The following is a 27,272-nucleotide window of genomic DNA, read 5'->3' as shown; positions in this document are numbered from 1 at the left end:
AGAGTGTACTTGGCTGTGACCTTGGGCAGCTAACTCCCTTTGCCTCTCCGTGACTCAGACTCCCCTACCGGTGAGCCCAGCTCACTATCCTTACAAACAGGTTACTGACGCTGTTGCACATCAGAGAAATAAGGCTGTGGAGGTCCCACTGCAAGAAGTGAAATGAAGAATGTTATCGATTGAATTTGCTTGGCTTTGAAAGTTTTTTGTTGTGCCTGTTTTTTTTTTTTTTTTAGAAATGTATTTGGAAGAAAATATTGGAACTTGAGGCTCCCATGTTCCATTGTAACTGTTTGAATTGCACGGTCATTTACTAAATGTAATCAATATTCCCACGTAGACAGTTTCTTTAAAAATGTAATTGCTCCTATCTGGATGTCAGCATCTGCGTTTTCATTTTGCAGCAGTAATCAGGCCCAGGGGTTGAGTGGAATTGTATGTCTCGACCTCCCTTAAAAATGTGGGGAGGCAAGACAGATGCGTGGCCCAGAGGCCAGTGTGTGACAGCCCCCCTGGTCAGCTGCATCCCCAACCTTGTTCCCCAGCATCCTTCCCTGATGGGCTCCCCAGGGGCCCTGATGAGGAGGTAGAGGAGATAAAGCTGTTTGCAGAACCCATTTAAGCAGTTAATACAGGTGAAAGTGGTAATTTGACAACATGGGCATCCGCTCTTAAAAAAAAAAACCCTCTGCAATTTATTTGAACCACTTCTGAAATGGTGTTCTAGGCTTCACTAAGAGGTTTCTGATTAAGAAGAGAATAGAAAAGTGATCCAGCTATCAGAAACTTTGCTCAGAAGTCCCTGGGGATGGGTTTTCCTTCTGCCATTTCTGTCCTCCTGGCCCCAGATAGAGGGTATGGGTCCTTTGGTGTGTCTGGACCCAGCATCATCTTTATCCTTTTCTTCTTCTCTCTTCTGCCTCCTTCCTCTTTATTCTTGGGTTCCCCAACCCTCTCCCAGATTTTTTTCCCCAACTCTCTTGAACCCGCTCCCCCTTCCAAAAGTTCCTCCGAATCCTGAGATTTTTAAGTCAACTGGGCATGTCGAAACGTTCAGGTCACCCACAAATTCCTTCCTCTTTCCACCCAAATGTCTGTCTCTTCACCCATCTTCTACCTGTGTTGTCCCTGAACAGGATCTGTTCCTCCCTTTAGTGTGTTTATTTTTATTTATTTTTTCAGCTCTTCTGTAGTATTAAGAGCACCTTTTATTTACCCTGGAAGCCCTGGCTTATCTCTGACCCTCTGATGGCACCTCTCTGTTGTTGTTCAGTTACTCAGTCGTGTCCGACTCTTTGCGACCCCGTGGACTGCAGTACGCCAGGCTTCCCTGTCCTTCACCATCTCCAGGATCTTGCTCAAACTCATGTCCACTGAGTCGGTTATGGCATCCAACCGTCTTATCCTCTGTCATCTCCTTCTCCTCCTGCCTTCAATCTCTCCCAGCCCCAGTGTCTTTCCCAATGAGTCGGCTCTTCGCATCAGGTGGCCAAAGTACTGGAGCTTCAGCTTCAACATCAGTCCTTCCAGTGAATATTCAGGGTTGATTTCCTTTAGGATGGACTGATCGGATCTCCTTGCAGTCTCAAGAGTCTTCTCCAACACCACAGTTCGAAAGCTTCTCCACGGTCCCTGTCGGGAATTGCACCAGCCCTTGGTGAGTTAGACTCTTCCAGCCTGACCTCTCTCCAGCAGGTCTCATACCACTCCCCCTAACCCCTATCACCAGTGCCAAACTGCAGAGGCCTCCCTGCTGTCTGCCTGTCTGTCTCCCATCTTGCCCATCTACCCACCAGTCCATTCTGCATCCTGGAGGCCGAGTGAGCTTTAGAAACTTGGGTCTGATGCCACTGTGCTCTGCCTAGCACCTCACAGTGGAGCTGGGAACCTGTGGGGCAGAGGCCGAGCTCCTGATGTTGACGTTTGGGCTGCTCATGATCCAATCCTTTTTAACCCACTGCTGCTGCTGCTAAGTCACTTCAGTCATGTCCGGCTCTGTGCGACCCCATAGACGGAAGCCCACCAGGCTCCCTCATCCCTGGGATTCTCCAGGCAAGAACACTAGAGTGGGTTGCCATTTCCTTCTCCAATGGATGAAAGTGAAAAGGGAAAGTGAAGTCGCTCAGTCGTGTCCGACTCTTCCCGACCCCATGGACTGCAGCCTACCAGGCTCCTCCGTCCACGGGATTTTCCAGGCAAGAGGACTGGAGTGGGGTGACACCCACAGACGGTCCTTTTCCCCAGCTGTGCCTGAGTGTAGTTCACCCTTGGTCAGACAAGCAGCAAGGCTTCGTTTCTCTCCATCCATGGTCCGATGGCCCCAGTGCCTCCCCTAGCAGACCTCCATCTGCAGGAAACTCCTCTTCTCCCCTCTGCTTCCTGCGGGTAGTGGCCTCCTTTTCTCTCGTCATTACACAGAGTATGTATTTCCTAGTGCTGCTCTGTGGACGATAATAACCTTTGTATATATAAAATTCATTAGGCATGCGCGGTGCGCGCCGGACGCAGCGCGTCTTTCTCGAGTCGTCGCGCCTCGGTCGCGGGGTCCTCCGAACCGCGGGCGCCCGGGCTCCCTCCGCTCGGCCATGGCCCCCCCGCCGCCGTACAGACCCCCGAGGTCGCCGCCGCCGCGGCTGCTGCTGCTGCTGCTGAGCGCCGCGCTGCTGGGCGCCCAGGCCCGCGCCGAGCCCGCCGCCGGGAGCGCAGTCCCTGCGCAGAGCCGCCCGTGCGTGGACTGCCACGCTTTCGAGTTCATGCAGCGCGCCCTGCAGGACCTACGCAAGACGGCCTACAGCCTGGACGCGCGGACGGAGAGCCTCCTGCTGCAGGCTGAGCGCCGGGCCCTGTGTGCCTGCTGGCCGGCTGGGCGCTGAGGGCCCGCCTCAGCATGTCCCTTCACCAATAAAAGCCTGGCCCCCCCAAAAAAAAAAAAAAAAAATTCATTAAACATCGCGACAGCCTTATTAATAGGTACCACGTTTATTGCTTCATTTTGCAAAACTGCAAAGAATTTGTCACTTGCCTGTTGTCACCAAGATGGAAAGTGGCAGGGCCAGGATTTAAACCCAGGTTTCGTCGTCTTGAGGGACTGTGACCATCACCCCAACACCAGAGAGAGGGAGCATCCTGCTGTGCCTGAATCTGGGCTCTGGAGTCAGACATTCTGAGTTCCAAGCTCAACCCTGCCACTTTGTACCTGTAGGGTCTTGAACAAACTTCTTAACCTTTCTGATTTTCAAATTCCTCTTCCATAAAATTGTGATGGAAAGAGTAGTCAAATGGCAGACAAGTTACTAAGCTTCTGCGTTCCTTCTCTGTACAGTTTCTTCCATATTGATGGCTTTACAGGTAATGTATTGAAGCACTGCGCATATCTATTCATTCAAGCATTGAATGATTACCATGTTGGGGTCTGTTTTCCTGCCAAATGATGTTCTACTTGGTATAAAATATGTAACACAAGATGCTTACAAGCTTGCAATACTGAGCACACTAATACATATGGCTACATGGAGGGTCTTCTGTGTGGCTCCAGGAACTCTGCTGGGACTTCGTGTACTGGCTTTTCACACAGCCCCCAGGGAGGGGAAACAGCATCTGAAATAGAAAGTGATCCGCCACCTGCATACAGATGGGAGGTGGCAGGCCTAAGATTTGAACCCAGGTCTTTCTGACTCCAAAGCATTGCTCACAGCCACTGCCCTTGACATCTTCTGTTAATAACTGAGAAGCGGGGTGTATGAGCCATGGTGCTGGTCAGAGCCGGGTCAGTAAATGTACGTCCTTCCCCCGTTTTTTTCCATTTGACAAGAAAAGCCATGAGGAACCAGACAACCCAGGCCGTGGCCGCCCTACCTCTTCCCAGGAAGTCTCTGTGCGTGTCATTTACTAGACGTTAGGTACAGAGATAGCATGGCCCCTATGCTTCTTTCCCTTGTCCCCTCTCTTATCTCTCTCACTATGCCCTGGCCTTTGTCAGGATTTTATTTTGTGCATTGTCTGTAGAAATTCCTTAAATATATAACTGTGACCTCAACTCCACCCCCATTAGGATAAACCCGTAACTTATGAAATCATCTCACTGAATGGTGGAGGCTTGAACCTGTCTTGCTGTCTGCCCTCTGGGCAGGATGAGGACAGAGTCTGCCGGGCCTTGCGTAAGAGACTGGTGGCTGTCAGCCCCATTGCAGACTGGGCCAATCAAAGGCCATTTTCTTTAGCTCATAGGAAACGTGAGGAGCCAGAGGAGTCTGTTTGAGCTTTTAAAATGCCAGTGTGTATGTGTGTGCACATGTGTGTGTGTTTTAATGACCTAAGAGAGATAGGTTCAATTTAGAAAACTTAGAAACCCAGAAAAACACAGGGGAAGAAACCCCAAATCTTGATAATCCCCCCTTGAACTGTCACTGTGGACAATTGATTCCTGTCTCTCCAGTCCCCTGTCTGTCTGTGCTTGTAAATTTGCCCTGGGAACCTCCTAGAAAACCGCCATTCTGAACATAGTCATGAAGCCTGTCTCTTTCACCAGACGATGTATCACAACTGTTTTCCCACCTTGATAAATGTTTCTTCAAAATGATTTTTAATGCTTGCATAATATATCACAGCAAAGAGGTACATGATTTATTTAACTAATTTCTTCTTGTTGGACTGTTTTTTTTTTTTAAAGCGTTATCTTTATTTCTGCTTTAAACATCCTTGTACATTAATATTGAAGCACATCTCTAATAATTCTTTGGACTGTCTTTCTAGAGGTGGCATTGGCTCCGGCGATAGGCAGATTTTTCAGGCTTGATAACTGTTGCCAAAGTGCTCTTGGGGAAGGGTTTGTTTTTTTACAGTCCCTCCTCCAACATTAGCAGTGTATGAGATGCTTCATTTTTCCCCAGCCTTGCCAACACTGGATATCATATTCCTTTCCCATTTTTGCCAATCTGATAGACAAAATGTATCCTACTCTAATTTATATAATTTAAATAGTGAAGTTGAACCTTTTGCATATTTAGTATTCATATAGCTGTATATACATATATAGGGGTTTCCAAAGTGGTTCAGTGGTAAAGAATCTGCCTGCCAATGCAAGAGATGTGGGTTTCATCCTTGGGTCGGGAAGATCCCTTTGAGAAGGAAATGGCAACCCACTCCAGTATTCTTGCCTGAAAAATTTCATGGACAGAGAAGCCTGGTGGGCTACAGTCTGTGGAGTTGCAAAGAGTCAAATGCGACTGAGCCACTGAACACACACACGTACATATAAATGGTATATAGAATATATCATATATTAAATACATATATACATAGATAGTTGCTGTTTGTTTAGTTGCTAAGTCTTGTTGGACTCTTTGTGACCCCATGGACTGTAGTCCACCAGGCTCCTCTGTCCATGGGATTTCCCAGGCAAGAATATTGGAGTAGTTTGCCATTTCCTCCTCCAGGGGAATATTCCAGACCCAGGGATCGAACCTGCATCTCCTGCATTGGCAGGAGGATTCTTTACCACTCCCCATCTGTGTATCCACTGGTACAGAGAAAATGATATTGATAGAAACTGATTTTTCTGATGGATGGATGTGCTATGGACATTGATTCTGGACAACAAACAGTCCATTGCAAACCCATCGAGGTGCATCTCATGATTATATCTATGTCTCCTAGAATCTTGTTAGTTCCTCCTTAAAGGAAAAAAAGAAAAGAATAAAGAGACAAAATTTAAGAGAACATTTGTAAAGCAATTTACTTAAATTATAAGAGACTAAAAGCCAGGCTTAGTGGATAATTGAAGAATTGCATTAAAAAGGAATCAATATCTTTCTGGAATCGGCTCTGTCCTCATCTTGTGAGCTGTTTTGCAAAGGGAGGATCACTCTGTCACTATCTTGTAAATTTCTCATGGCATTATCCCCAAGGACAGCACTTTTTTCCCTCTCTTTGATCCTCCGTGTTTTTCCTTTTTGCCCAGCCTTAGCTCACTCAGACATTTAGGAGCAAAGACGCTGGAGAGCAGGGGCTTTGAAATGTCAGGTGCCCGTTCCAGCCTTTGGGATCCTGGCATTCTCAGCACTGGAGCAAAGATTTGCTTCTGTATCTTCACACTGGAGCCTTTGGAGAAGGTCAAACTCATAAAGAGAAGAGAAGGAGGGGGATGCACAGTTGATTTTGGAAAATCTACTTAGGTTCCAAGGCAAATCTAATCGTCATTAAGAAAACTGAAAAGGGGGAAAGAAGATGTCAACTAGTCATCACTTCTCTACCACCTCCCCTGGCCTGTATCTCTATGCGTTCACATTTTCCCAATGGTTTAATTACCTTCCTCCTTTCATTTTTGCTGCCTACGCATGTTGCACGGTGCCCCCTGACCTTTACGTGGAGCCGCATCTCTGGGAGGTGGTCTGCTTGGGCTCACACAGATGCTCTGCAGTTCAGTTGATTTTCCCAGGGGCAGCAGCTCAAGGTGGTGAAGTGGCCTCAAAGAGCCAGGACGGATGGCCACGTCCGGGCTCGTCTTGGTCTCGATCTAGCCCCCAGTGGGCTTGCAGACGCCAGGTACATGACAATGAAGCTGCCCTTCTTGGAGACAGAGTGAATTCTTACCACACTGCCACCCGATTGATGTCAACATTCCACAAGAATATAGACTGACAATGTTTGGACTTTTGTTTGTAAATGGCGTGCATTCTTAGACCAAAGTCAGCAGCAGCAAAGGATTTCTGAGAAGTGGAGGGAGATAGAGAGGTAGGATGAGAAAGCCCAGTTACTGCCCAAGTGTCGGTGAAAAGTATCTCTGCTTCCAACTGCGTGTGGAGGAGATCTAATCGTCGAGATGGCCTTTAGCATTCATTCATCTGCTTGGCAGTTGTTTTATTGAGCACCTCCTATGTGACTGGTGTGATTGAACATCCTCTTTATTTATTTTAAACTTTTTGTTTTGTATTGGGGTATAGCCAGTTAACAATGTTGTGATAGTTTCAAGTGAACAGCGAAGGGACTCAGGCATACATATACATGTATCCATTCTCCTCCAAACCTCCCTGTTTATTTATTTTTTAAAATGGAGAGAATCTATTATATTCATGAGAGAATAATAGAAGATGAATTTCCAGGAGTGAGATTGGGGCGCAAGAAGTAGAAGTGAGCAAAGAGCTTTTAACTCTTTGTATCCCATTTGTGTGGGTGTGTGTGTGCGCACTCAGTCACGTCTGACTCTTTGAGACTCCATGGACTGCAGTCCGCCAGGCTCCTCTGTCCAGGGGATTTTCCAGGCAAGAATACTGGAGTGGGTTCCATTCCCTTCTCCAGGGGATCTTCCTGACCCAGGGATCGAACCTGCATCTCCTGCATTGGCAGGAGGGTTCTTTACTGCTGAGCCACGTGGGAAGCCATGTATCCCATTTACTTATTTGTTAATATATTTGTAATTAATATTACTTCCTATTTCAAAAATAATTGAGTGAATTAACCTAAAAAGCATATCGTGAAAGAGGCAAAGAGATCAGAAACAATATTGGAAAGTGTATTGTGTGTGTGCATGTTCACACACATAGGCATGTGCGAGGTGGTACCTTTATAGGAATGATATTACATATTCAACTGGAATGCTGAACTTCCTAGTGACCAAGGCAAAAAGAGAAATTAATACATTCTTTCAGATTCTATAGAAAATTCACTGGTACCTCAGCAGAGGTAAAAATTCCTCACTGGCACTCAATTTCAAGAGGAAGCAGGTCAATGTCAGGAGGAAAGCAATTTTAGTTGCATTTTTCAGTGTCTCTCATTTTACATGGGATCCCCCACAGTCTCCTTTCATATTTACTGATTTACATATTTGCTGATACATCTGGTCACTGATACTTTTGGTCACATCTGTGACCAAACCAGAATCTCCTGTTTTCTCTGGTGTGAAAAGATGTTGGTAAAATAATCACTTATATGTAAGTTGAGTATGTTGAGGTAGGGCTTCCCCAATGGCTCAGCAGTAAAGAATCTGCCTGCAGTGCAGGAGATGCAGGAGACTCAGGTTCGATCCCTGGGTCAGGAAGATCCCCTGGAGGAGGGCATGGCAACCCACTCCAGTATTCTTGCCTGGAGAATCCCATGGACAGAAGAGTCTGGTGGGCTACAGTTCATAGGGTCGCAAAGAGTCAGACACGACCGAAGCGACGGAGCATGGATGCACGTTGAGATGTGAACATTCAGGCACAGGGAGCAGTGCATGCAAGCAGCTTGGAGCACTTGATACTATAAAAAGGCCAGGTGGCAGGGCAGGAGAGGAGGCTGGCTGGGCAGCAGGCTTGACTGTGCAGGCTGGAGAGGCACTGGGAGGGTTCGGGGCAGGGCAGGGACAGGGTACACTTTGTTTTAAAAGGATGTCCAGATTGCCCTACAGAGACTAATTTTGGAGACTGGGAGAGGAGGCTGGAAAGCTGTTGCTGTTAGTGGTCCCTGTAAGAGGTGATAATTAACACAGATAAAACGTGGTGCAGAGGAAGGAGCTCTGAAGACAGAGTGTTAATTAAGGCTTTACTTTCTCATGACATTAAAATATGCCACAGAGACAGAGTCCACACGGCGGTTTCCGTCCTCCCTTCAAGTGGGGCTGAGCGGGGAGGGTCTTTCCAGTGCCTGTGGCTGCACCTGGGACCAGCTCAGGGTTCAAGAGGCCGAGATGTCTCATTTACTTGCAGCCTGTAAGTCCAAGCCCCCTTTTCAGGCCCTCTCCTTGTCCATTTTGTGAGGCTTTGACATAGGATTGGCCTTGTGTTATCTGCACTTACTTTTTAAAAAAATTTATCTGGCTGTGTTGGGTCTTAATTGCAGCAAGCAGAATCTTTCAGTTGTGGAATGTGGGATCTTCTTCCCTGACCAGGGATAGAACCTGAGCCCCTTGCACTGGGAGCCCATAGTCTTAACCACTGGACCACCAGGGAAGTCCCTATCTGAACCCGCTTGAACTACTGGTAAGAGATACATGAGTTTGAAGAATCCAAGATTCAAGTTCAAGCCCTGCCCCTCTTCCTCTTTCTGACCTTGCATAAGACACTCGACCACCTAGACAGTCTTTCTTCATAGGTGCAGTGAGAAGAATAAAACGGATAGTCATCACTGTAATTTTGCTGTGATCAACAATGTTAACCATCATTTACTGGGCACTTGCTATGTACCATGCCCAGTGCAAGATGCCTTGTGTACATTATCTTGTCTGTCCTCCTTCTGTCCACTCAACTCCGTGATAGTAGGCATGAATAGCCCCACTTAACAAGTGAGAGGACTTCCCTGGTGGCTCAGCAGTAAAAGAATTTGCCTGCAATGCCAGAGATGCGTGCAGGAGATGTGTGTTCGAACCCTGGGTCAGGAAGGTGCCCTGGAGAAGGAAATGGCAACCCACTCTAGTATTCTTGCCTGGAAAATCCCATGGACAGAGGAGCCCAGCTACAGGACGTGGGATCACAAAAGAGTCGGACAGGACTTGGTGACTAAACAGCAACAACAAAATAGGTGAGAACAGTGCAACCTGGAGGGCTTAAGGAACTCGCCTGAAGTCTCGTAGCTAGGACGTCGTGGTCCTCTGTCTGGGAATAGTTTTCCAGTGAGTACATCTATTACTTTAAAACTCGGGAGGGGTCTTCCCCCTAAGCCACCTTTTTCTTTTGGTGTTTTGCAATACAATACTTTCGTCTCTAGAAGAAATTGGAAGAGAGAGCAGAGATTTGCATACACTAGGAGATTTCTGGATCTTGTGGAAGAAGGCATGTAGGAGGCTGGATCGCTGAACCAGAGTGAACACTGCTTCGGGAAAAGATCACCGGAAAGCCCTCAATCAGTCCCATCCGCAGTGCCGTAGGTGTGTGGAAATGCAGGCCTTTTACAGACCCCGCTGTCATGGTGCTGCCCCTGCAGGTAGTTAGGGGAACTACACAGGGAGGGACAGGGCCGCATATGAAAAAAGACAGTCCATTGCCTCCGGGATTCCATTTTTCTTTGGTGTAGAAAATTGGATGCAAGTATAAATATGTTATCGCAGCATTGTTCGTGCTGGCAAAAACTGAGAAGCAACATAAATTTCCAGAAATAGGGGAGCTGGAATTCACTGGTGGTGCACCTCTGCCAGGGAATGCCGTGTAGTATGGGAAGAGATGCTCTTTTTAAGGAAACATCCTCAGAATACACTTTTTAGCTGGAAAAAAGATGTCAATGAAATGTTAAGCATGAGTCAACCTATGTAAACCTCAGACAACAATAGTTTTCTATGTGCACATCCGTGTGTTTGTAAAATGTACAGAACAGACTGAGAAGGACAGACACCAGAATGTAGCAGTGTTTGCCATGGATGGCGGGTTGAGACTTCTACCCTGAGTTCTGTGTAGTAATAACAGCATCTAGCCCTTCTGTACCTCTTACCTATCTTCCAGACACTAAACACTTTATGCACATTAACTAATTTAATCCTCACCACTGCCCTGTGAGATAATACTACTATTATCCCATCTCATGCCTGGGAAACTGGGACACAGGCTGGCTAAGCAACTTGCCTGGGGCTGCTGTTGGGGAGTGGCAGAGGCAGGATGGGAATCCTTGAAGTCTTGCTTCAGAGCTGTGGCTCTAAACCACTGCCCCCTCTGCTTCTCTGAATTCCATATGTGTCTGAGACATGTATGCTCACGTGAGTGTGAACAAGCATAGGATGGTGATCCAGGGCACCTGAGCCCCAGCTAGTGCACTGCTCTTTCTGTGGCCTCTTTTCACAAATTCCTGGGGCTGCCTAGCGTCTTGAAAGCCCAATGGATATCTTGAATGAATGAGCAAATAAGTGAAATGAATGAATGGGTAGTGAGTGGAGGAGAAGGAGGAGGGAGAGGGTATAAAGAAAACAGAATAGGCAGTATGCCTCAAGGAGCTTGTCTTTCAGGCTTAGAGACAGGATGTGTGAAGGTGATACAGAAGCTATAGTATAGATGGCAACAAAAACATACAAGTGTGCTGGCTGCTCTCGGAAAAGGGAAGTCAGTCACTATCTAGGAAGGCTTCCTGGAGGTGGTGAGAAAGGGGCTGAGTGTCAAAGTCAGGGCTGATAGTGAGGAAGTATTGATGAAAAGAGAGGACATTTCTGAAGAGGAGGAAAGTTGGGAGGGAGAGGCTAGAGTTGATCAGGTATTTGTGTCCATGCAGATGAGAGTTTTAGAGGTTTTCTAGGGCTTCTGTTTAGAGAAGGAGCTGGCAGACCCAGAAAAGGAATTCACATACCTTTAGTACCTACTCTGTGCCACGTACTGTTTTGTTGTTCCTCAGTCATTCAGTCCTGTCCCACTCTTTGCAACCCCATGGACTATAGCCCACCAGGCTCCTCTGTCTATGGAACTCTCCAGACAAGAATACTGGAGTGGGTTGCCATTTCCTCCTCCAGGGGATCTTCCCGACCCAGGGATCGAACCCTTGTCTGCTGAATTGCCAGGCGGATTCTTTACTGCAGTGCTGCTATATGTACTATATAGGTAGTTTATATTATCTTGATAATCCTTAAAACAGTGGCATTTTGAACGCAGACACAGGTACAGAGAGGTTAAGTTATTTGCTCTGTGTCACACAGTAAGTCAACAGCAGAGCCAGGATGGGGGCCCAGAGGCTCTGAATCCAAACCCCAGGTAGGCAGGGTGGGATCAGGAAGAGCAGGCCAGCACGATCCTTCCCTCTCTTCCCCGTCACTAACCTGGGTCTTAGACCAGCCCTCCCTCCCGCGTTTCTCTTCTGAGTGATCTGTTCCCCAGAAGAGAAGACCTTGCCCTGAAATAAGCTGGATGACTCACCATTATGTGTCCTCACTCAAGACTTTTCCGGAATGCTTCTTTCGTACCTGCCTCTCCAGACAGTAGTCTAATGGTCTTGTGACCTTGTGCTCGCACTTTGGTGCATGATTTTAAACATGGGAGCATGTGTGCACCTGCCATGTCAACACAACTCCTCCCCACTCCCCAGTCCCTTCATGCTGTAACCATCTCGTCTATTTCTCAGTCTTCTGCTGAGCAGAGAATTCTGTTGCCTGGTCTGCGATTTTGGGGTGTTAGAGTCAGCTCTGAAGAGCTCACTGAGGCAAATTTGCCTCCTGAGAGCATTAATTCAACTAGCCAGTTATTAAGTTTGGAGACATCCACATATAATTTACATTCCCGCAATCATAGCACGCTGCCTGCGTCGTCATCTGGTGATGGATAGTATCTCAGCCATGCCATCTTCCCGGACAGATCGAGATTCCTCTGTGATGTGACCTGGTGGCATGCTGGCAAACCCCTTGTGGAGTTTCACCAGGAAACATGTGATAGCAAGCAGGGGAGCAGAGGGCTCTGATGACGGCTCTTGCTTGCAGTGGACTTTCCCCAGATCTCATGGGATTTGTTTAGCCTTAGCTCATTGAATTCTTAAGTATGAGGCACTGTGCTAATAGGCTTCTTCCACCTAAAGAGTGGAGAAAAGAGATCTTCATTTTCCAGGAAGGAAGCAGATGAACAGAGAGGGTTGGTAACTTACATGAAGTGGCACAGCTTAGAAGCATTTGATTCAGGAGATGGGCTCATTCTGCAGGTTGCTGCAGCAGGAGAGGGGTGTGGCTGACAGTCACCAGCAGGCACTGGTACACTGCTTTAGGGTAGCTTTTGGATGTGATCTACCACACATAGGCAGCTGCCTGTGAAGAACAAAGACACGTGGTTGTAGTCCCAGTGGAGGCTGTCTCCCCAGCCGTCAGGTCCCTTTGAAGGTCCCTCTGCTGATGATGATAGTGCCGAGTTGGGGTGCATATCCTGCCACACCTGAGATGCTCCATCTGCCCTTCTGGTGTTTTCTTAAACCTTTTTGGTCCCTTCCAACTGATATGGAACCTCAGAGGCCCGAGGTTCAAGGTCTGTTCAAGGACCTGGTAGCAACTTCATTTCTCCTAAATACAACAATGAACCAGAGGACATTCAAGTTTAACTTGGGGCAGGACCTTAGCAATCAGGGATTCCCATCTGCTCATTGCTGCTGCTAAGTCACTTCAGTCATGTCTGACTCTTCGCGACCCTATGGACTGTAGCCCACCCGGCTCCTCTGTCCATGGGATTCTCCAGGTAAGAATACTGGGGTGGGTTGCCATGCCCTCCTTCAGAGGATTTTCCTTACCCAGGGATGGAACCCTCATGTCCTATGTCTTCTGCATTGGCAGGGGGGTTCTTTACCACTAGCGCCACCTGGGAAAGAGGAGGGCATAGCCCTTGACCACCCAGCAGAACACAATGGAGATATGCCTAAGTGTCTGTTTCACAACCAGAGTCCTTTCTAGTTTGCCTTGCTGTATAAGGCTGCTTGCTACTGAGGCATGCCAGTGAGAGAAGCCACCAGTTCTGTGAAATGAATGGCCTGGACACCTAACCGGAAACGAGAACCACATTATCCTCCAGATGGCCTGAGCCTCAGGGATCAAGGTGGCAATGGTGAATGAGTTAGGTAGACAGGTGGAAGGGCTTTCAGGGAGAGAAAGCGCCAGCCAGCTCTCTTTAGGAATTAACCCTTCCGTTCAGTCAGTTCAGTGAGTTCATTCACTCGGTTGTGTTCAACTCTTTGTGACCCCATGGACTGCAGCACGCCAGGCTTCCCTGTCCATCACCAACTCCCAGAGTTTCCTCAAACTCATGTCCAGCAAGTCGGTGATGCCATCCAACCATCTCATCCTCTGTTGTCGCCTTCTCCTCCTGCCAGGGACACCTTTTAAAAATAAGCAAATGGTTGTTTAAAAAGAAAAAGGAGATAAGACAGCCAGGAAAAAGCAGAAACTGAATTCCTAGACCTTCCCTCCTCCCCTCCTTCCCTGCGTGACACACGTGGTCTAGTCAAAGCGCCCTGGATGGAGCCCTCCTCGGTGCATTCTAACGGCCACGGTGCCAGGACCGTGTTTCCAGAGCCCGTTTAGGTGTGGAAAGTGCTGTCTCAGGAATCCTGTTTTTCTGCAGTTGAAAAATAAGGCAGCAGTGGATGATCATATTCAAGGTCTCCAAGACCCAGTGAAAGCCCATATTTACCCTCTGCCCCTAAAGAGCCAATATCAGAGGTTCTCGAATGGTCTAGACTTGACCGTCAGATTTTCTGGTCCCACAGGCTGGTGATGGGGAGGCCGAGGTGCACAGGGGAAGCCGCTTGCCCAGGGCTGGTTTCTTGGGTCTGGGCTGTACCTTCTGTGCCCCTTCCCATCTCAGGTTGCCAGGGTCTCCTTCTGCAGTGCGCTGGGGACCAGCAGCGCGTGGGAGACTCGGTGACCTGCCAGGCCCTCTCCATCGCCAGCCTTCCCTCTTGTTCTCATCAAAGGCATTAACCTCCTCTCCATTCTCAAGGTTGCTGCTTGCCTATTTATAGAACTGACCAAGAAAATGCCACTATTGCCAGTGATACAGAATACAAATCATGCACTGTGTGTTGATTTTCATTCTCTCAGACACCTTCTTCTTCTTTTTTTTTCCAACTCCTTGAATAATACTTTTCTACACCTAGTTTTCCTTGTCAATGCGGAGTCACTACTAGGAGAGGGGAGTGGGCTCTGCCACGTGCTGATCCTCCACTGTGTGCAGAAGCCCACCCCCTATGTGTTCCATTTGACCCACAGGATTCTGAGAGGTGGGCATTGTCGGCACCCCGCCCACCAACGTGTGTGGCTTTGACTGCAGAAGCAGCCAGCCTCAGTGACTCCGGACTCACAAGTGACAGAGGCGACTTAAATCCAGTTCTGCCCAGATCCGCAAGGTCCTGTTCTTTCCACTTGCTTCCACCTGTCCCAAATTCCAGCACAGCCTTCCAGATCCAATGAGGAAGGTGGCTGCAGAGTGATGCCTGTGCATGCTATGGTTCCTTTGGAGGCCAAAAATCTGCTTTCTCACCCAGTCAGGGCAACCAGGTTTTTCTGAGGACCTACTCTGGTCCTGGGCTTCCCCAGTGGCTCAGTGGGTAAAGAATCCGCTTGCAAAGCGGGAGTCGCAGGAGATGCGAGTTCGATCCCTGGGTCAGGAAGATCCCTTGGAGGAGGACATGGCAACCCACTCCAATATTCTTGCCTAGAGAATCCCAGGGACAGGGGAGCCTGGGGGGCTACAGTTCATAGGGTCACAAAGAGTCAGACACGACTGAAGTGACTTCGCAGGCAGGCACGCACTCTGGGCCCAGCGAAGCCTTGTCTCTCCAGGCCGCAGGTGCCCTAAGATATGCTCACATTGCTCTCTCCAGACCCAGCACACAGTAGGCTCTCGGTCAGCCCTTGTGGAATGAGTGAGGGCTCAGACTCACTGTCTGTCCCGGGGAGGAAGCAAAGAAGAGGCAAGCCCATGAAAGCAGCATCAGAGCTACAGCAGCGCCTTCATGGAAGAGGGAACCAGGGGCGGGGCAGAGGGGTCAGGAAGACCCCTCCCAGTGGCTTCCGTGATGCTGTGTGCCAAATTCCAACCGAAGCCCGCTTGGTCTCCGGCTTCCTCTATCCTGCATCTTAAACTTCACAGAGATTTTATTTTCCCAATTGTTCTGTCAGGGGAGTCCTGGGAAATGGGAAAAGAACACTGTAAATCTTTCTTTGCTCATCTTCTCAGAAATCTTTTGTACAAGCAGAATTTTGGAGAGCTGCCATCTGTTCGTTATCCCTCTGCCCGGGGACTGGCATTAAGCTGTGGGATCGAGGGACCCTCCCAGCCCGACCTTCCTCCTCTGGAAGAGGTTCAGGTGTCAGAGTGTCCAGGCCTGTGGTCCAGTGTCCTTGTCTGGAAACTCCACCCGACCAGGGCTCCCCACTGCCTCTGAAAGCCCCGCCCTTGACCCCTTTTGTCTGTGGAGAGAACTGGGGGTCAGTAGAACGCAGTGCTCTGCAGGTTCAGAGAGTTAAGTGCCACCCTCCCCTTTTATGCGTATTGCTGTTTTCTGATATTGAAAGCACTATGCCTTCCTTCCGGAACATTCGAAAAATATAGAAAAACAAGAAGAGCAAAATAATAACCACCCATAATCCTGCCACCCAGAGAGAAGGACTGCTGGCATCTTGGCACATTACTCCTCGGTTTCAATTTTTTTCCCTGTGTAATTTTTCTCTTAACATAACTGAGATCACACTGTGAGACAGGATTTATATCCTCTGACCCCACTTAACATTAAAATCTATCACATTAAAATGCTGTGTAATGATTGTAAAATCTATCACATTAAAATGCTTTGTAATGATTGTAAATGTGATTTTAACGGCGGCATGAACTTACCTATGTGTAGATACTATCAAAATCCCAGGTTCTGGGGTGTGTTTGCTGTTAATCCCAGTGCTGAATGACCATCTCCCAGAATAAAGGGCTTCATGTCAGTACAGGTGCATCATGGCAAAGCAGTATGGCTGCTCCCATGGGGCAGAGTTTGGGTTCACCTCTCCCTGTGGTCCTTCCATCCCCTGACTAGAAAGTGTCAAGTCAAGGTGGTATCTACATTCAACATTCGTTGCTGTGGGAAAGAAATCCCTTACTAGCTGTGTGGGCAGGTCATTTCTCCTCCTTTACTTCAACTGAGTCATGGAATCCCTCCTCACCAAGATTGGATTCCATAAGGATTTCAGGAGATAAAGCACATCAGATACACAGCAGAATGTCTCATACATACAGGCCTTTTATCATTGTTAAGCTACTGTTATTGCTGTTGTTCAATCACTAAGTCATGTGCGACTCTCTGCAACCCCATGGACTGCAGCATGCCAGGCTTCCCTGTCCTTCACTATCTCCCAGAGCTTGCTCAGACTCATGTCCATTGTGTTGATGATGCCATCCAACCATCTCATCCTCTGTTGCCCCCTTCTCCTCTTGCCCTCAATCTTTCCCAGCATCAGGGTCTTTTCCAATGAGTCAGCTCTTCACATCAGATGGCCAAAGTATTGGAGCTTCAGCTTCAGCATCAGTCCTTCCAATGAATATTCAGGGTTGATTTCCTTTAGGGTTGACTAGTTGGATCTCCTTGCAGTCCAAGGGACTCTCAAGAGTCTTCTTCAACCCTACAGTTTGAAAGCATCAATTCTTCAGCGCTCAGCCTTCTTTATGGTCCAACTCTTACATCCATACATGATCACTGGAAGAACCATAACTCTGACTATATGCACCTTTGTCAGAAAAGTGATGTCTCTGCTTTTGAACACTCTGTCTAGGTTTGTCATAGCTTTTCTTCCAAGGAGCAAGTGTCTTTTAATTTCATGGCTGCAGTTACCATCCACAGTGATTTTGGAGCCCAAGAAAATAAAATCTGCCACTGTTTCCATTTTTTTCCCCTTCTACTTGCCATAAAATGATGGCCATTATTGTCAGTATTTTTATCTCTTAACTCTCCGTTGGGTTCATCGAGATCTTCCCCAGTTCTGTAAGGGCCCACGGGTTCAGCATATGCCTGTGCTGGTGGCTGAGATTTGTTACAGCAGAAGGGCACACAGCACGGTGAGCATGGAGGGCAGGACACGGAGCCGAGATGGCAGGAGACCAGGCACCAGCTCCTGAGTCCTCTCCCTGCGCAGTCACACAGGGTGGGCTTGACTCCGCCGGCACTGAGTTGTAACAGCACGTGAGAAATGTCTCCCAGGGACGCACTTTAGAGATTCACACCAGGGGGCTTTGATTTGGGGGCTGGTCACATAGGCACCTCTGCCTGTACCCATGTGCCAGACCACTACGTTGTTTGCACAAATAGTCCGGGCACGGTGAGCCTCCCATATCCAGTAAGGAATGGTGGGAACATTCAGATTCCATGTTCCCAGAGGTCAGCCCAGCAGGCCTTCGTAAGGATGCAGTTGTAGGCTTGTTCCATTAACTCGTCAGCATAGATATGCTGAGAGGTCCTATTTCTTGTGTTTGGACCCCTTCAAGGTGAGGGGTGAGGTGGTGTGGGACAGATGCCCTCGTTTCCATAGGACAAAACAGGGCTGGTAAAGGGAGGAGACATAGGGGCTGGCTGCCTCCTCCGTGTGCAGGGTCCTGAGAGGAAGCAAGTTCTGGACAATCTCTCACCATCCCCTTTCCTGCTAACAGGTGTCTCTCTCTCTCTCTCTAGGCTCTCAAGGGCTCCAAGAAGCTGGTGCTGTCGGTGTACTCAGCGGGGCGCATCCCTGGTGGCTACATCACCAACCACATCTACACCTGGGTGGACCCCCAGGGCCGCAGCATCTCCCCGCCTTCAGGCCTGCCCCAGCCTCACGGCAACACCCTATGGCAGCATGAGGGTGACCGGAGGAGCACCCTACACCTCCTGCAAGGCGGGGATGAGAAAAAGGTGAGCCTCCTGGCCTTGGCTTCGCAGGGCCTCCTGGAGATGGAGGGCTGGTGGGAGTCGAGGTGGGGGAGCTGGCCACTGAGATGCCATTCTCCTTGCCAAATCCAGAACAGGGAAACTTCTTAGAGCCAGGAAGAAAGGCCTTGGTTCTGTAGGTGTTCTGGTCTTCATCTCCCTCAAGTCATTTGTTGTTGTTGTTCAGTTGCTCAATTGTGTCCAACTCTTTGTGCCTCCATGGACTGCATCTCGCTAGGTTTCCCCTGTCCTTCACCATCTCCCAGAGTTTGCTCAAATTCACGTCCGTTGAGTCAGTGATGCCATCCAACCATCTCATCCTCTGTTGCCCCCTTCTCCTCCCGCCGTCAATCTTTCCCAGCATCAGGGTCTTTTATAATGAATCAGCTGTTTCCATCAGGTGGACAAGTATTGGAGTTTCAGGTTCAGCATCAGTCCTTCCAATGTATATTCAGGGTTGATTTCCTCTAGGGTTGACTGGTTTGATCTCCTTGCATTCCAAGGGACTCTCAAAAGCATCAGTTCTCCATGACAGAGTAGAGGGGACCCTCTAGGCTTGTGGGGCAGCTCTGTTCTCCATCTGCTGTCCTCTGTGATATTACCCCCTCTGGTTGAAGCCTAGTCTTCATGTAGCCCCAAGAGTGGACAGAGGAAGAGAGGAAGCTCAGATGATTTACACTAGAGATGATTTAACTCCTCAGTGCCCCAGATCCAGGTGCAGGGCCACATGCAGCTGCGAGGACTCCAAGCTCCACGGGGAACCTTTTGCAGTGTGGGTCTCGGGTTGTAAGGGAGGGAAACTGGCCCTGGTCGCCTTCCGCAAAGATTTGTGTATCAGGGAGGGTTAGGGTTAGCACCTGATTGGCTGGCAGGGAGGTGCCTTTGATTGACAGAAACACCAGTACTGTGGCTGGTGGGGGAGGGGTTGTAGCCCAAAGCACCACGGGATGCTGTAACCCGAAGAGGGCAGGGCCTCAAGAGATGCCGGCCACAGAACCTTCCTTCCCCAAGACCATGATTGTTTCTCTAGTAAAATTCAGAAAGGACTGAGAGATGGTCCCCCTGATATTTTAAGATTCACTCAGCATGCTGTTTGCATTGCGCCCATTCGTTGCTCCTGGGACCAAGAAAGTCCTTCCTGTAAGCAGCTCCCTGACGTGTTAAGACCTTGACACAGCTTGGGGCTCTGAGCCAAGCGCCTTCCCTCTGGAGACTCTTTCTTAGCTCTCCTTTCCTGTCGATAAGACCATAACATTTATTTAATGTGTTTTGTGTTCTTTGCTCAAATATCAATATGCTGGATCCCGCAGAGGTGGCGGGGGTTTCTGCCGGCAGAGAGGCAGTGTGCACTGCCAGCGCCTGCCTGGGCCTCTTCAAGGGGGCCAGGGCTGGTTGGCCGCAGAAAGGGGCTCATCCCCGCCTCCCCGCCAGTCGCTGTTGTTCTCTGGCCATCTCGAGAAAGCGGCACAGCCTGTGGCATTTTGTAATTTTCAAGGCCAACCTTCCAGGGCTGGGCAGAGAATTTGTTTTATCTTTTTCTCAAGCCTTCCCTCTGGAGGGCATGATCTTAGAGTAGTAATTATGATCAGGGAAGAGCTTGCCATGTGCTGGCTTGTGCTTACAGCATCTTCCTGAACCCTTGTGGTTGCTCTAAGGGGTAAGTGTCGTTATCAACATTTTGGAGATGCAAAATCCAAGACTCAGGTGCTGTGGCAACTAGGATCCATCGAGTGAGTCAGCCCATGCTTAGTGAGTGCCTGTGGTATACCTGGTGCTATTATGGGAGGTGGGAATGGAGAAGTGGACAGGAGACATGAAGCCCTGCTCTGGGGAAGCTACTGGTGAGTTTGGAGGTCATAGGAGGAATGAGACAATAGTCCAGAAATGGGCATATTGAACAAGATGATTAAGATGGTGAGGCTTGATGGAAGGAAATAAAATCAAGAAGGGGGATGGAGAGTGATGGGGTGGGAGCCCCAGCTTCAGATGAGGTGAGCTGGAAGGGCCTCTCTGAGGAGGTGACTTCTGAGCTGAGACCAAGAGGAAGATGGAGCCGCCATGTATCATTCTGAGTGCTGAAAATGCCAGGCGGCTAGGATAGCATGTGCAAAGGCCCTGAGGTGGGAAGGAATGTGGCACCTTCAAGACTTAGAGCAAAGGACCCTGGCACTGGAATTGAGTGGGTGGGAAGGTTGGGAGGATGTAAGGTGCCCTGTGGGAGTCTTGGAGTAACTTATACAGGAATGTAGAAGGAAGAAGGGCTTCCCAGGTGGCACTAGTGGCCAGTGCAGGAGATGCAAGAGTCGTGGGTTCGACCCCTGGGTAAGGAAGATCCCCTGCAGGAGGAAATGGCAACCCACTCCAGTATTCTTGTCGGGAGAAGAGGAGCCTGGCAGACTATAGTCCACAGGGTTGCAAAGAGTCAAACGTGACTAAAGTGACTGAGTGTGCACACACTCACTCATGCAGAAGGCAGAAGCTGAGAGAATCAGGCTCCAGGGGGGACACAGATAGCTCAGGAGGCAGGAAGTGCCCTGATCCACACCAGAGAAGCTTCTCCATTGCCCTGTTCTTCCTCCTGCTGATACAGAGTGGAGCCCCTGTTTTCCCACTGAGGACGGGCATAGGGGAAACGTCTCCAGAACCCTCACTTTTGGCTCCCTGGCCCAGTTCTCTTCTCTCCAGCGGCCTGGTCTCATCCAGTATTCCAAATAGCCACCACAGACTCTGGACTTCCCATGCCAAACTTCAAAAACCCTAACCTCAACCCTAGTGGGGACACACCTTCTAGGCAAATAGTTCTCAGGGCAGTAGTGATGTAAAAATCACCGGTGGTGATATTCTCCTCGAAAGCCCCTCAACTGTCTACCAAAGCTAGTTCTGATTTTGCAGCCCTTGCTAGTAAGGATCTTCTCTACACTGAAGTGTGAGAACCATCCCAGAGGCTGCAGGAAGGAACAGAAGGGAAGAACACAGATAACTCCTCCAAGAATCAGGCCTGTCTGCTCTTAAGTCACAGGCACATGCTCAGAAATGAGTAGGGTGCAGAGTTGTTCATCATTCCAGCTTCCCATTCTGTTCCGACCCCTAGTCTCTATAGAACAGATGTAATCTCTGTATATAAAAAAAGTACAACAGATCTGTTATGGGGGTTAGATGGGATCATGTCAGCATGACAGGAAGAGTAAGACACTGGATCCAGACTGCCTGGCTTCAAATCCTGACCCCACCACTTGCCAGCTGTGTGATCTTGGATAAGTTACATAACCTCTCTGAGCCTTAACCTCCTCTCCTATAAAATGGAGACAATGGTAGGGCCTCCTCTCCCCACCACTGTTTCTGTGCTTTAGTGTACTCACAGTGCCTGAATCAGTGCCTGGCACAGTGTGCTGCATGAATGACTGTTTTAAAATGCAGGACTTAAATGTCCCCTACTGCCCACCCCCCACCAGGGTCACTGGTCCATGAGCAAGTGGGCAAGTCTCAGTGGTTTCTCAGAGCCACGGCCCCAATCTGGGCTGAACAGGCAGATCCTCTGCAGCAGCGGCTGTTCCCTCCCCCAAGCTCATGCCTTCAGCAACTGCAGAGACAAGGTGGGACCTGCCCCTTTGGTTCATGCTGGGGATCAGCTGGGTATGGAAGGTGAGGAGGATTGGGTCTGAAGTCCGGAGAAGGGAAACCTACAGTTCTCCTCCTGTGTTTCTCCTTTACCGTCACACTCACGGTGCCCTGACACCACATGTGTGCAGGTTTTTACCACCAAGTAATTCTCTGGAACACCAGCTGGGTGTCTTATTATTTAACTCAATTCTGACACGCTCTTCCTAGAGACAGTGTCCAGTCGCACAGGTTAAAGACTCAGTCTGACGAAACAACCCCCCCCCCGGCCCCGCCACCCCACTCCAGATGCCAGTTGCAAGTTTAGTTTGTCACCTGTGCTTCTGATATTAAAAGACGCTTACTCCTTGGAAGGAAGGTTATGGCCAACCTAGATAGCATATTTAAAAGCAGAGACATTACTTTGCCAACAAAGGTCCGTCTAGTCAAGGCTATGGTTTTTCCAGTGGTCATGTATGGATGTGAGAGTTGGACGGTGAAGAAAGCTGGGCGCCGCAGAATTGATGCTTTTGAACTGTGGTGTTGGAGAAGACTCTTGAGAGTCCCTTGGACTGCAAGGAGATCCAATCAATCCATCCTAAAGGAGATCAATCCTGGGTGTTCATTGGAAGGACTGATGTTGAAGCTGAAACTCCAATACTTTGGCCACCTCATGCGAACAGTTGACTCGTTGGAAAAGACCCTAATGCTGGGTAGGATTGAGGGCAGGAGGAGAAGGGGACGACAGAGGATGAGATGGTTGGATGGCATCACTGACTCAATGGACATGGGTTTGGGTAGACTCCGGGAGTTGGTGATGGAGAGGGAGGGCTGGCGTGCTGCAATTCATGGGGTCACAAAGAGTCGGACATGACTGAGCGACTGAACTGAGCTGAACTGAACTGTGCTTCTGACCAATTGGCATAACTCAGAGGTTTCCATGACCCTGTCTCAGCTTTGATTAATTTGCTAAAATGACTCATGGAACTCAGGTAGATAGTTTGCTTACTGTTTACCAGTTTATCATAAAGGACATGATAAAGGATAAAGATGAACACCCAGATGGAAGGGATGCGTAGGGCAGGGTATGAGGGAGGGGTTCAGAGCTTCCATGCCCCCTTCGGATGTACCACACTCCCCATACCTCCACCTGTTCACTGAGCCAGAAACTCTCTGAACCCCATACAATTGGGATTTTTATGGAGCCTTCATCATATAGGCATGACCAGTTATTAACTTCATTTCCAGCTCCTTCTTCCATCTCTGGAGAGTGGGGAAGGTGAAGTTTCCAGCAGGTAATTGAAGCAGATGGGGGTGGTGTTGAAAATTCCAAGCTTGTGATCATGGCTGGGTCTTCCTGGTGACTAGATGCCTTCCAGGCGCCCAGTCAGAGTCGCCTTTCGAGAACAAAAGATGCTCCTAGTGGTCTTATCACTTAGGAATCTACAAAGTTTCTGGAGCTTATTGCCAGGAATGAGGACAAAGACAAAAAAAATATATTTCTTAGTATAAATTGCAGTATCACCCCAGTATCATCCCTGACTGTGTGACCTTGAGTGAGTCATCTGACCTTGGGTGAGTCACTTAAGCTTCCCTAGCCGTGATTTGGGGGTGACCACAGGAGCCACATGGGGTTGTTTCAAGAATCAATAAATCATGTGCACAGAGGATGGTACCTGAGACACAGTAATTCACGGCAACAACAACCATCGGTTATCCATCACTGCCCAGTGCTAGGTACTTTCATATCTTTTATTTGCCCCCAAATATTTATGGACGTCATCTCCCGCGGCTGTGCACATTGCTTCCTTGGGGCTCTAAGGGAGAGCGGGAAGGAGGATGGCAGTGCCTGCCCCAGGTAGGCTGTGTGGTTCTCATTTCACTGATGGAGAAACTGAAGGTCAGAAAAGCAATGGGCCTTGCCCCAGGGTTGCCCAGGAGTAAAGGGCAGAACCAGGATGTGAACTCAGTCCTCTGGGAGGCAGTGTGGTGAGCTGGTTAAACCGCTGGCCTCTGCCAGCTGCCAGCTCTTTGATCTTGGCCAGGCCATTTCACCTCTCCAGCTTCAGGTTCCTTCTCTGGAACCCGGGGATAATAAGAGAAATCGCAGAAGAGGAAAGAGAACTAAAGGAGGTAAGGCATGTGACGTGCTGAGTAGGGATTTAGGAAAGATGCAGTACATTTAGTAACCAGTTGGTTTAATGAGTTATTATTTTTATATTCTTATTATTAGCCGAAACGGTCTTCTTTTCACTGTGCCAGGCTGCCTCTCACATAGTGAATGCCCTTTCCCATAGATGAGTTTTGTTTCCTGCCAAGCGCTGGTGGAGTTGCTAGCAGGTGATTGAAGCAGATACCCTGCTGTGGCTAGGTCTGTTATGATAGTCCTGTGATGAAGACTCCATTTTATTCCCATGTAAAGGATTTATGGGGAAGTGACTGGCAAGCCGTGGGGTTTGTTTTCATCTTTAGTATTCAAAGGGGGAGCACAGCCATCCGTGTGCTCCGGGTTCCTTTCGGCTCTCTCCCCCCACAATCTTCGTGGTCAGTTTGGACTTGAGTTTGTCCTCTCCAGCACCTCCTCCCAACCAGTAGGGGACCGGCTATGTGACCCTGGGCAAGTTATTTCCCCCCCGACCTCCAGAGGGGGGACTGAAGAATGAAGTGAGGTAATAGATGTAAGGGACTCCTGATGGCTGGTGCAGAGCCCCTGATAACTGTCAGGTGAATGACTTTTAGGAAAGAGATAGCTGGTTGAATGGCTTCCCTGACTCCATGGCATTTGCCCTCCCCGATGCCTGCCGTGACCTCCACTCCTCCCTCTCCTGTGGGTAGCCACACTGTGCTCTCTTTGGGTCCCTTACATGCCACTGGGTCTTAACTTGTTTCTGGGTGTTTTCTGTCCTTTTTCGGGGTAGGTTTTCAGCTGTTCTGCTTCTCTGGTGGCTCAGACAGTAAAGAATCTGCCTGCAATGCAGGAGACCCGGGTTCAATCCCTGGGTCAGGAAGATCCCCTGGAGAAGGGAATAGTAACCCACTCCAGTATTCCTGCCTAGAGCATCCCATGGACAGTGGAGCCTGGCAGGCTACAGTCCATGGGGTTGCAAAGAGTCAGACATGACTGTGCAACTCGCACTTTCAACTGTTTGGCCACTTCTTTTCATAAGTTCCCCTTCAGGCCCAAGCACACCTAACCTGCGTGTTCCTGCAGGCTCCTTCATGGATACGGAGGCTTCTGCGCCAGTCTCTTGCCAAACCCCCCTCGGCCTCCCCCACCACCCCCAGCGCTTCCTACTCCAGCCACCATGCATCCCTTCTCTGGTTCTTCATGAAGGTTGTCACTTCCCCAGGAAGCCCCCCCATCTCCAGGCAGGGCCATTGCTCCTTCTCTGCACCCACATGACCCCCAGGTCACCCCATCCAGCTCTGATCACACGGCACTGTGAAGGTTTGTTTACTGGTCTCTCTGCCCCTCAGCACTCGGCACCCTTGGGAGCAGACCTGTGTCTGGGTCATCGCCACCTCCCTGGCCTGGCACTGGGTCTGCCCTTGGGGGGCACTCCCCGTGTTTGTGAGATGAAGGGCTGCTGAAGTGACACTGCTGTGCCCTGGGAGGACAGGTGGCAGAGCAGGATACCCCCAGGGAGGCAGGAGATCAGGCCCCTGGGAGGCGGGGGACCCCAGGGGTGGCAGGTGGTGGGCCCCTGATCCTGGACTCAGCCTGGATCCTCAGATCAGAGGACGGGAGGTGAGGGAGCTGGGTGGAGGCCTTGGGCCTGACAGGCACTCCCTGACTGAAGGGTGTGAAGTCAAGGGCGGCCAGTGGGGGCCGAGAGAGTCCGTGGGCCCCATGGTGTGAGGGAAACATGAAAACCTGGGGTGTCGATACCAGGGGGTCCCTAGAGGTCATTTCCTTGGGGCCTTCCCTTCACTTCACCTGTGACCCAGGAAGGGAGAGGGACTTCCCCACGTCACTCGGTGAGTCGGGGGCAGAGCTGGGGCAGAAACTGGAACGCTCCAGGACACCTTGCATGCCCGAATAGGTGTGCTCTTCAGAGTACGGGAGGGGGCTCTTCAGGCCGCCCCCCCCGAAGTTCCCGGTGCCTTCCAGGCCCTCCGATGCTGTCTCCTCTCCCTTCTATAGGTGAACTTGGTGCTGGGGGATGGCCGGTCCCTGGGCCTCACCATCCGCGGGGGAGCGGAGTACGGCCTGGGCATTTACATCACCGGCGTGGACCCGGGCTCCGAAGCAGAAAGCAGCGGGCTCAAGGTGAGAGACCCCTGACTCCAGCGAGGGGAGGGGCGCCGGGCTGCAGGCTGGGGGTGAGGGAGGGACAGTTCCTATGTGTGGAACTCTGGGCAGCTGATTGCAATGGGCCGTCCTGCAGAGCGGTCAGCACCCCGCCTTAAGGACCTGTCCCTGCCGGGAGCCCTCCCCGGGCTCCATGACTCTCCTTCACAGCTCACAGCTCACGACACCTCACCCCCTACTCCCATGCCCCGAGTTCTCCTAGCGATCCTCCCACAGGGCAGCCTCCCACACGCTGCGGGCAGCGGGCCAGCCTGAGCTCTTCGAGGCTGCTGTTTTGCAAACACCGCTGATGGCCCGCAATGGCCCTGACTTTGGGGTTTATTGTGGCGCCTGGAGAGGGAAGAGGAGAGGCAGCTGTGGGCTGGGATGGGGTTGCATCAGGCAGCTTCAGGGCTGGCATTCGATCCAGGGCAACCAGCAGTTAGCTCTCATCTTGAAGATGGCCAGCTGCTTGCCCGGCGTTCATCCTTGATGTCACACATATCATCTCCCTGAATCTTATCCTGCCCTGTGGGCTGGGATGTTCTTACGCACGTTGTCCAATTGGGGAAACTGAGGCTATAGAGGTTAAACAGACTTGTCCAAGGTCATGCGGCCAATGGCATGCAGAGCAGGGTTTGAGCCCAGCATCCTTAGCTCCAAAGCCCATGGGCTTAACTGCTACACTGTATCCCCTGCTGGGAAGGACCAGGAACTGCCCCAGGGCTTTGGCGGGGGGTACAGTGGATGAGACGGAAACTGTGTTACACTGGACCCCAGACACAGACCCTTAGATAAATAGCAGCATGCTGTGCAGCTAAATCCTGTGGCCAGGGGTGCTGGGGCAGCAGTGACCCTGGTACAGGTGCCATTTGAGCCAAGTCCGGTGGATGAGAGGCTATGGGTGAAGGGGCTGGGCTGCGGGGCTTTCTGGCTGAAGGAGCCATGTGGTTTGACCATGTGTGACCGGATGGGCAACTAGCCGCGTGTAAGGCTGGGGAAGAAGGCAGGAGATGAGATTGTGTCTTCCTGACAAAAGGCCTGAGTCCTCTACTGACCCGGGGAAGCTGGTTCTCCACGTGGATGA

The 27,272-nt window shown here is 49.9% G+C and overlaps 2 protein-coding genes across 9 annotated transcripts in view; both read left to right on the top strand.

Moving 5' to 3' along the window:
* Positions 1-27,272, top strand: part of WHRN (whirlin) — an 87,590-nt gene that overhangs the window by 9,564 nt on the left and 50,754 nt on the right. For all 8 annotated transcript variants that reach the window (XM_081574978.1, XM_081574973.1, XM_081574967.1 and 5 more), the window contains exons 2-3: positions 18,064-18,282; positions 26,039-26,164. In XM_081574978.1, coding sequence (XP_081431104.1) covers positions 18,064-18,282; positions 26,039-26,164 — 345 coding nt within the window. The remainder of the gene's footprint in view (positions 1-18,063; positions 18,283-26,038; positions 26,165-27,272) is intronic.
* Positions 1,564-2,964, top strand: LOC145540448 (NELL2-interacting cell ontogeny regulator 1-like). The gene is made up of 2 exons (XM_081574980.1): positions 1,564-1,657; positions 2,483-2,964. The coding sequence occupies exon 2, from the start codon at positions 2,586-2,588 to the stop codon at positions 2,871-2,873; it is 288 nt and encodes a 95-aa protein (XP_081431106.1). The 5' UTR covers positions 1,564-1,657; positions 2,483-2,585; the 3' UTR covers positions 2,874-2,964.

Source organism: Giraffa tippelskirchi, chromosome 1, assembly GCF_054371585.1.
Source record: "Giraffa tippelskirchi isolate mGirTip1 chromosome 1, T2T-mGirTip1v1.2.pri, whole genome shotgun sequence".
Classification (NCBI taxonomy): domain Eukaryota; kingdom Metazoa; phylum Chordata; class Mammalia; order Artiodactyla; family Giraffidae; genus Giraffa; species Giraffa tippelskirchi.
This window is presented reverse-complemented; position numbering and strand designations above follow the sequence as displayed.

Bases quoted from the DNA above. Each gene is read 5' to 3' on its own strand.
- LOC145540448 (XM_081574980.1), top strand. From the start codon at position 2,586: ATGGCCCCCCCGCCGCCGTACAGACCCCCGAGGTCGCCGCCGCCGCGG.